Raw genomic sequence first — 10387 nt, forward strand, 5'->3', positions numbered from 1 at the left:
CTGTGCCGAGTCGGGGGCTGTCAGTCCTCGACTATTGCAGGGAACTTGACACATTAGTGGACAGACCAAATTGCACCAGGGAGATGCAATAATTCTGAAGAGTAATGAATGCTTCCATCTGGCCTTGATTTAAGAACTACATCGATGTTTTAATGTCATTTGTATTTAAAATTCCAATTACTAGGCATTTTAAATAGATTTTCTAACAATAGACCATGGGCACATGCTCACTTCACAAGTTTTTCCAAGATGAGAAATGAGGTGGATGGACCACGTACAAAATCCAATGCCATCTGCTATTAATTCTGTCTTCCTTGCCCTGAGAAGTGATTTGTTGGACTTTACGAGAAGATTTTTTAAATGGTCATAAACTCTCATTCTTACTGCAGGCTTTCAAACGAATGTCTAGTTGAGTAGGAAAATTTTTTTAAGTACTTTCATTTTAAATCTACTTAAAAATGTTAAATAGATGCTGTTTCTTGCTTAAATAAAAAGCCTCTCTTTTTATTTCTTGAAATATATTAAGCACACTTACTTTCTATTTCTTGTCAACATTTCCCAATACTCCAAGTCTGTGTGTGTCTAACGTTCCTGTCTTTCCTTTACTGTCAGCTCTTACTTACGGGGCCTGCCTGATTCATTTTATTTGTCTGCTCTTTACATCTTTCTGGCTGCTCTTCCTTGTGGAGCTCCCATATTTACTTTGTATTTTCTGATGTGAGTCACAATGAGTTGGAATCTACTCAGTGACAATTAGTTTGCTTTTTTGATTCTTGAAACGTCATCTTTCGGAATTCCCTGGATCCTAGGTTTGAGCTGTTCCTCCAGAGAGGGTTTGTTTTGAGCATCACAAATAGGGGCCAACTTTCAATGCTCTTCCTGAAGACTTTTGAACGATGAGGTATGGTGAATTTGATTGACCATTGTATGTAAGAGTACAGGCCACACCAAGGCAATGAATTCTTAAGGAAGATTTACTGATCTAGGTTTACTTCTCCAGCCAGGATCAAGACAGGCAGATTTTGCTGGAGTCCCCTTTAGCATAAGGAGCCCTGGTGGCGCTGTTTGGTAAGATCCAAACTGCTAACCACAAAGTCAGTGGTTCAAATTCATGACAGGGAATTGAGTCGCTCTTCCGCATAATAGATTAATTTCACATTCCCAGTTTTACAGGGAAGGGGCTGGGTCTTATTGCTCTCCTGAATTTGGATAAGCCTGGAGCTTTATTTCTGTCTCTGGACACCTGTCAGCATGGTACCTCCCAGGCATTGACAGATTTCCTAAGAGCCTGTTTGAATCCCAGGGGTCCCCCCTTAACTTTGTCTTTGGCCTCTGGTCTTGCTTGCTTTCTTGCCAGCTCTATAATTCATGAAAAAATAATTTAAATACCAAGTCTTGTCAGCCTGGGTATTCATTACGAGCACTGCTCTGGGCATCTTACTTCGACATGTTCAATGGCGAAAACAAGATTAGATCATGTATAACAATCCATTGCTAAGCAGAGTCCAGAAGCAGTTTCTCAAGGACTGTCATTGCCTTCACTTTCTATTTAGAACAAATCCCGAACTCTCAAGATAGTGGTGGAGTAGAGCAGGAGCACAAACTGGCTCTCAGAAGGAAGGGAGGGGGGAGGGAGGAGAGAAGAAAGAAAAGAGAGGAAGAAAGAGAAAGGGAGGGAGGACGGACCCCGCTGGTTAGTTTGCTGATGTCTTTAGTGTAATATTCCACCAATGGTCCATTTCAAGGAACTAGTTTGATTCACTGAACCGCAGGTTGAGAAGAGATGTCCACGGATGTCTCATGAGCTGGAATGGGTGGCTAATGCCCAGAGGTCCGTCGGGCGAGGTACACAAGGACCTGGGGAGGAGAAGGCGAATGGGGAGCTCATGCCAGTTAACTGCCACAGCCTTGGAGTGGTGCCATTGTGACCATACTTTTCAAGAAGTTCTAGGAAGCTAGCCTGTAGGTGACAAGTCTTTCTTTCTCAATGTTAGCAAAAGACCCCATCCTTTAAAAACCCTAAGGAGTGGCAAAAAAAGCAATCTCGGGGGAACAGAATAGGCTAGACAGGCAGCAGCTCTCGAGCAATTGAGGAAGAGCCCGACGTTATGCTTGCTGCTCAGGTTCCAGCCCCCCCACCCCCACCCCCCAAGTCCTCAGCCAGTGGAGACAGTGCAGAGAGGGTATTGGGAGTGGGGAGAGTGTGTGCCCGACTGTAGCATGCAGTTCAAGTCCAGGGCCTGCTGCTGACTGGGTGGCCTACCCACGGCTGCGCAGCCAGTGCCAGTTCCTGGGGTCTCCTTTGGGATGCCGAGGCTTTCATTTTGACAGAAGCCGTTCCCGGGCCTTAGCAGCCAAGAGCAAGCCAAGCTTGTATCATTCATTCCTGTTCTGGGGTAGGACGTCTTGCTCACTGCCACCGAGCCAGTTCTGACTCGTAGCGACCTTCTAGGATCGAGGAGAATTTTCCCTGCCCGCGGGCTTCCGAGACGAAATCGTTCCGGAAGTGGAAAGCATGCCATCTTTCTCCGTCGGAGCAGCCGGTAGTTTGCGATCGCTAACCTGCAGTTAGCAGCCCCACTCGTAAACCACAATGCCCCTCATCCCTGCCGACGAGGTAGGCTCTGTGGAGCCAACTAGCTATTGGCTCGGCCACCATCCTTAAGCAGAAGTCAATTTGTCACAGCTGCGGGCAAACCCTGGCCCAGGACCCATACCTCAGGGCTCTCAGACTTCACTGCATTCGATTTTCTGGGCAAACCTGAAAACCATCACCGATGCCAGGCCACACCCCCTGAGAGCCTAATTCCGTTGGTCCCACCCGGAGCCTGGGCGGTTTTTCGGAGCCCCTAGCCCTTCCCCTTGTGTTCGTATTCGACGTGCATTCGATTCATCTCATTTCAGCCACATCCTCTATCAATCCTGGAAGGTCCTACTCTTCGTTTATGAATGAGGAACCGAGTGCCAGTGGTTACATATCACACAGCCCCACAGCCACAAAGCTGGTAAGGGAGGGAGTCGGACTTAACCCCAGAGCCTGGAATCTTAACCCCTGTGAAGGGCTGGACTGCTAACCACAAGGCCGCCGGGTAAACCCACCAGCCGTTCCAAGGGGAAAGGAAGAGGCCAACTGCTCCCACAAAGATACAATAGCCCTGTAGGAGGGGGTCGCCTGACTCAAAACGGATTTGATGGCAGTGAGTGGGAGATGTGCCATTTGGCAGGAGCCCTGGTGGGGTAGTGGGTGAGGAGCTGGGCTGTTAGCTGCAAGACTGGTGGTTCAAACCCACCCACCTCTCCAAGAAAGAACCTCCCATCAAGATTTACAGGCTTCAAAACACATGGAGCAGTTCCATTCCACCCTATAGGATCGCTATGATTGGAATTGGCTTGTTGGCAGTGGATTTGGGGTACAACCTTTAGCACTCTTGTGTCTCTACCTTATATGCGAATGCTGAGGTTCAACTACTCCAAATACAGTGCTGACCTCTGTGCCTGGAACCTATTAAGTGACAAATAAAGGTTAGCTATTGTCCCTGGGTAGCACAAAACCAGGCCGGCCCAAAAGGTTGGCAGTTTGAACCCAGGGGTACAGGGGGAGACAGACCTGCTTCCGAAAGGCCACATCCTGGAAAACCCAAGGAGTGGTTCTATTCTACACACACAGCACTGGCATGAGTTGGAATATATGGCATGGTATCTAATAATGTCACCTTGGAATTCTTCCCACTTTTGGAGGTCTATTCCATCCATCTACCTACTGTGGCCATAGCAGGGAGAAGGGGACTCCAACTTCTCAAACCAAGGCCTATTGTTATGAGGTAGAGGTCAGATCTCCGTCCTGTACCCCGGTCCGGCACCTGGCTTTCCTCTCACAGCATTCCCGTCTTCTCTGCTGGGGCTGAGGTCGGTTGCAGTGGGCACACGGAACTCACAGGCAATACTCACAATTATGGGGTTCATCAGGGACGTTGACAGGTGGCCACAAGTCACGATCAGTCAACGATAAGGATACAGTCCTTGGTCCACAGCAACACCTTTCCTCGGCCAGTAGCCACGTTTCTCTCCCGAAGCCTCTTAGCCACGTGGGTTCCTGGGCCTCTGCCGGCCAAACACCAGCAAGCCAGCCGCTGCTCAGCCTCACAGGCTCAGCAGCGCGCCTCTGTTCGGTTGCGTGGTCTCCTTGCCTTGGCCTGGCTCCTGTGTCCTGTCTCATGGTCCCCAGGCCCTAGCTTCTGCGCCTCTGGTCTCAGCCCTGGCCACTGCAGATAGAGATCGCCAACATGCCCCACTGGTGGCTCTCCTTCCTAGATGGCCGGGGGGTTCTCTCGGTCTCTGCTTCCTTCCTGATAACCAGGGGATGGCAACTTACATGGACCAATCCCCTCTATTAGTGTTACTCACACCCTATTCACCTAGTCCCATCCAATCATTTGGCCGAGTTAGAGAGACATGGATAGAAGAGCTATATTAAGAAATTTCACTTCACACCCCCCACTGCATTTTCCCTCCTGACAGAATACATAGTTATCCTCTAATGAACCACTGTACTGAAGTGTGTGTGTGTGTGTGTGTGTGTGCCCACGCACACATAGGCTTTGTCACACCTGGAGGAAGAGAGAGGACAGATGCTCTAGGAGCTCTTGGAGAGGATAGTGAAGAAACCGGTCTGGAATGATGCTTACCGCAAGCTCTTGGTATGAAGCGTTCAATAAATACATTTTCCATATGTGCAGCTTGCTGAGGAGTGCGGGAGGTGGGTGAAGAGGCTAATGAGTGTGTCAGATAAAGGCTGAAGAACATCTTCAGACCTGATATTAGGAATTCTTTTCCTTCCTACTGGGTCATGTTTGTTAGGCTGCTTATGTTATATTTGCATTTCTGGTTTTGTCTTTAGGATGGCCAACACAGCTAAGCCCACGCAAATGAGGCATTGTGTTCAGTCCTTGGGACGCGGGCTCTGAAGTGAGAGGGAGGCTCCGGATGACCTAAGCGGCAGGAGAATCGGGAGAGGACACAGGTGGTGAGTGGAGTAAGTTCAATAGTGCCCTGGCAAACACCTCCCAGGGACAGTCCTGGTGTCTGCCCCCAGAGCCCTCACTGCCAGGTGTTTGCAATGGTGAATTCACGCAGCTTCTTCAGGTAAAACATTAAATGCTTTTTGTTCCCTCAATGAATTTACAAAATGGAGCAGACAACTGCCACCTTAAATCATCTGTAGAAATAAACAGTGTATATAATAAGATGGGAATTTTGACCCCCCAAAATGTATATCAAAGGTGGTTGTGAGGTGCCTTGTAGTCGGTTGCAATTCATGACAATAAAACACAATAAAGCAGTGCTTGGTCCTGTGTCATCCTTACAACTAGTCCTGTATTTGAGCCCACTGTTGCAGTCAGTATGTCCAGTATGTCGACCCATGTCATTCAGGGTCGCCCTCTTTTTCACTGACGTGGTGCTTGGGGAAGGCGCAGGGCAGTGCAAAAGGGGGAGACCTTCACAGGATGGACCGCACAGTAGGTGCCTCGATCGGCTCAAACACAGGAACCACTGAGGATGACACTGGGCCCAGGGCCGGGCAGCCTTTCATTCTGTTGTAGACAGGGTCGCTATGCGTCGGCACCTACCTGACACCTACAGCTAACGACAACTTTACCAAGCACGATGTCCCTCTCTTTCCTGATAACAGATTTAAGGTACATGCAATGAAATCTTTCCGTCCTTGCTTCCGGGGCAATCTTTTGACAATAATTCTTCCAACACTGGCTTGCGTCCGTTCTGGCAGTCCAAGGCATGTTTAATATTCTTTGCCAACATCATAAGTCAAAGACATAGAATCTTCTTGGGTTGTCCTTATTCATTACCCAGCTTTCATATGCATATGAGGTGACAGAAAATACCTTGGCTTGGGTCAGGTGCACCTTAGTTTTCAAAGGGACATTTTTGCTTTTCAACACTTTAAAGGGGTCTCCGGCAGCACATTTGCACTTGTTTCCTTCGTAAACAACAACTCTATATGCTCAGCTTGAATGAAGTGGAAGGAAGAGGTGAAATTCCAAGGCAGCCTCCTCGGGGAAAGCAAAAGTAAAGCCACTCGGGACCCCAAACGTCCTGAAAGTGCTGTCCACACGGGCAATGGACCAGGGCAAACCTTAAGGAAAGACACAAAGCCACAGGGTGATGGTTGTTGCCATCTGACATTTTCATCCTCAACGTATTTGCAACTTCTCCAACACTTTATTAGAATATGAACTTTTATCTTTTCTTGTACTGCTTTTGACTCACAAAATATTTAACTCCATACGTGGTTTACCCTTACCATGATGACTCTAAGCTCTTTGAAGGAAATAGCTCTCTCTTGCCTCCTGCTCTGCTCCCCTCTCACAGTGGGCTCATAATTTGATTAATACAGAAACATGCCCAGTCTATGGAATCTTTCATTCTTCCACTTAAAAAAAATGCCCTTGGGTTATACATTTTGTAAATGGTTATACTCCGCATGTTCATAGTGAAAATGGCAGGGTCCAGAGCCTAGCCAGGGTAAACACATTCTTTTTACTTCTGCAGACCTGCATTCTATTGGTACAGGGTTGTTTCGATTTGAAGAAGATAAAGACGAGGCTTCTTTTAGTGTTTTCCTAAGTATTTCAGGCAAGCAACGGAACGTTACTTGGATTTTATGCTGCATCACGGTGCAAAACCATACGATCCCTGGAGTGGGTGATGCAGCCTTCTTTCTGCGAAGCTAAATACAGACGCCAGGCAATAGGTCCGAACTCATTTGGCTCCAGAGCAGGACCATCTGAAGTTCAGAGTTGGCATGGCACACCATAGCCCACACGGCCAGGACGTAAACCAAATACAGACCGTGGGCTTCTCGGTGACGCAGGCCCACAAAAGGAGAGGGATCTCACACAGCCTCTGCGACCTCTGGGCTCTCCTCACCCCAAGGCAATCCTAACCGGCAGGCGCGCATTCGGATGTGGCAGAGCCTCAAGCCTACAAGATGAGCACGTGTGGACTGGGGGTAGTCGCAGCAAAGGGGCGATCGAGCAAACCACACCACACTGGGGGCCCAGTTCACCCCAGCGAATGCACCTGGGAGTAAGCTCCCCAGCGATTTCTGCTCCGGAACTCGAAGCCGCGGTGCTCGGCCTGGAGCCGGAGGCTTTGTTTCCCTAACGTGACAGCGCCCGCGGAGCAGGCAGCGTGACGCGGCGGTAACACGTCCTCCCCGTGGCATCCGGAGCACACGCGCGGCCCGGTGTCAAGCTCGCCAACCCGGGCCTCCAGCTGCGCTGGAAGCGCAATGTGGGGACAGCCTCTCGGCCCAGCGAGCAGGCCCCGCCGCGTCCCCCAGGCAGCGCGGGCGGCTCCACACGCCCGCCACTCGCCGCGCAGTCAGCACAACATTCCATTTAAAAATAACACCCACGTGCGCTGGTAAACAAGCGCGCGGCGGACGGGGCCGCGCACCCCGGGCGAGCATGTGCGCGCGCCCCTCCGTCCTCCCGCACGTGTCCGCCGACTCCGCCCGCGTCGCCCAAACGCTGCTGTCTCCTCCCCCTCGGCGGGCCGCGGACCGCCCCTCGCGCGGACGCTCCGGGGCCCTAGCGTCCCCCAGACTTACAGGCGCACACGGCGGAGTGCTCCCCAACTTTCCTCCCCCGGCTTCTCCTCGCCGCGGCGGGACCCACTGCCCCAGGTCGGCTTTCTCCCCGCCTCCCCGGTCCTCTCACGGCCCTCCCGATTAGCCCTCCCTCCGGCAGCCGGCGAAGGATGGGCTCCAGGCTCGCCCTCTCGCTTTCTCCTTTCCTCCCACCCCTCCTGCCTTCCTTAGAATTTTACTCGATTGTTTATTATTTGCTGGGGGCGGGGGCGGGGGGCGGAGAGGGGCGTCTGGGCCTGGAGATTGCTGGCCGCGGCCAGTCAGCGCGCTACGTGGCTTGACGGGTAAGCGGCGCAGCGAATGGCGGCGCGGCGCAGAGCTCCTGGGTCACGCGCGTGTGGATACAATGACATCATCTGTTTGTACGCGTCGAACTAGCTTGGTGCAGGGGCGGGGCCGCGCGTCACTTGAGTGACGGGCCCTGCGCAAAGCCCGGAGCCCGGATTGGTGCCGATGGGCGTACTCTTTTGAGTACGCTCCATTGGCCCTTTTTGTGTATCGGGTTGTTGTGGAGCCGGATTCCAAATCTCTGAAATAATCTCTGGTGGTTTAGAAGGATTTTCTATAAGAAAAAAAGGCATTTATGGACTCAAGTGGGCAGACCTTTTGTGTGCGTGTTGCCTGCAGTGCATTCTTAATGCACAAACCACAAATGAGCGATTTGGGTACGGGACGTGGTGAGGTCTTCTGAAGATGGTCTTCTAACCCTAGAAGAATATCTTCCTTTTTGATATGCCACCTAGGTGTTTTAACGTCCATTAAAAATTCAAAATCAAATTATTTCCCATTCATTATTGTTTAGAAGCTGCGCTTGCGTTCCGGAATGAGGAATGATTTGCTTTTCTTCTGAGTTAATTCTGCTGCTCCCCATTCGTCCTGACATCCATTAAAAGTGAATGGATCTTTCCCCTTGGTCGAGCGTACAAGGTGAGACTCAGTTGGTTCCTGGTCAAATCTGAGGGCATCAAGTTTATCGAAGTCCTGTAAGCACTAACATCATCGTTTGCCAGCCTTTCCACGCGAGGTAACCCTGGCCATCTGCGGTCAGCATCTTATCTCGGGTGTTACCTGGTGTCGGGTTCTAATGGGGAACCGGACACCAGGGCGGGCCCGGAGCCGGGCGAGTGGACGCGCCTGCCGGGGACCCCCGTGCCAAGAGTCCTGCCGAGCCTAGGAGACCACGCCACAGAGGGTCGTTTAGGGCGCTGCGCTTGCAGATTCCCTCCTCGCTTTGTTGCCGCTGCAGCCCCCGGGGAGGGAGAGAGGGCCCCTGCCCCGCAGCGCGCGCCCCGACACCCACGCCCGCAGCCCCGCGGGGCCGGGCCGCACGGGTGCGCGCGCGGACACACGCACAGCAGCACACCCGGCACACACGCACGCACAGCAGCACACCCGGCCCGCCGCCCCAGCCCTCCCCCTGGGCGGGGATCCGCCCGCCCGCCGTCAGCTTAGGTTGAGGCTCCCTGCGTGTGTCTATAACTTTGTGTGGCTGCCGCGGCCGCCTTGCTCGCCCGAGAAGAGGAGGAATGTGCACGGCGGCGGCGCGCAGGCTGACAGGCGGCTCCTCGGGCGGGCTGCGGCGGCGGTCCGAGCGTCTCCCCTGGGCGGAGGCTGCGCGCCCCCTCCTCGCCGGATTGTGTGTCCTCCCGCCGCGCCCCTGAAGGGAAGGAACCGAGGTAGGCGCCGGAGCTGTGCAGCGGGGCGGCCGCCTTCCCTCCCCGTGACTCCGGATCTGCTTCCGAGCTGGGCCAGGCGCTTCCCTTTTGCCTTGCAGTGACTCGGTGTGTGCGCCCCCCACCCCCCGTTTTCTCCCGCTAGTGTTTTTAAAGGACTTGAGTGAAGGGAGAGAAACTGTCAAGATGGCAGCAGCGGGAGCAAGGAGGTGATGAACGCGCTGGCCCGGGTTTTCTCGAAGCCCGGGAGACTTGGCGCTTTCCGACCTGTTGGAAGATTTATGCTCCGATTTGCCCCTTCCTTTCGCGTTCCTGGGGCTGAGAGGGGCGGGGGCCACACGTCCTCGGATTGCTAACCGCACAGAACCTCAGTGACCGATCCTGCCCGTCCGCCGAGCTTCTTGTCCCCCTGCGTTCCGTCTTTTTTGTGTGTGCAAGTGACCCACGGTCGCCCTCCCGGCCCGCGGGCGAAGGCGGGGGTTGAAAGGAGCAGCTCGCGCCGTCCCGGGGCTTAGGCCCCTCCGCCGGGTGGGGGGCAGCCGCGGGTGGGGGGCGGCCGAGGCGGCAGGGTGGGGAAAGGAAGAAGAAGAGCCTGAGACGCCACAGACTTTGGCGGCGCTGCCGCGGGAGGCACTGGAGCGGGCCCGAGCGAAACATAAACAAACGCACGCACGCCTGGCCCGGGGCTCGGACCGCCGCGGGGCTGCGCCAGCCGGGGCCGCTGCCCACTTGAAAGGCGCGGCCCGCGCCCCTCCCCCGCGCCGCCCCCGCCCCCTCCGCGCCCCGCCACCTAGCCCAGGAGAGACCTGCAGATCTGGCGACAGGGGGAGGGGGCTGCCCCGTGCGAGCCTGGCGATTCGCTCTCCTCTCTTCCGCGGCCTGGCCAGGGGGCGGTGTCTGCTGCGCCAGGTTCGCGAACGCACGTCTGCAGGTCCGTCGGCCCCTGCTCGTGCCCCTGCTCGTGCTCTTGCTCGGCGGGCGCCGCGCGAGGACTCGGCTCCGGCCCGGGATAACCAATTCTCCTTCTCTCTCCTCTCGTGCTTCC

At 53.8% G+C, this 10387-nt stretch overlaps 1 protein-coding gene across 1 annotated transcript in view; it reads left to right on the plus strand.

The window, feature by feature from the left end:
- The first annotated feature begins 2593 nt into the window (after nucleotides 1–2593).
- Nucleotides 2594–10387, plus strand: part of FOXO3 (forkhead box O3) — a 119182-nt gene continuing 111388 nt past the window's right edge. The window contains exons 1-2 of the mRNA XM_004701999.2: nucleotides 2594–2617; nucleotides 8916–9345. Coding sequence (XP_004702056.2) covers nucleotides 2594–2617; nucleotides 8916–9345 — 454 coding nt within the window. The remainder of the gene's footprint in view (nucleotides 2618–8915; nucleotides 9346–10387) is intronic.

Source organism: Echinops telfairi, unplaced genomic scaffold (assembly GCF_000313985.2).
Source record: "Echinops telfairi isolate 266 unplaced genomic scaffold, ASM31398v2 ScPeMD7_3533;HRSCAF=4204_0, whole genome shotgun sequence".
NCBI lineage: Eukaryota > Metazoa > Chordata > Mammalia > Afrosoricida > Tenrecidae > Echinops > Echinops telfairi.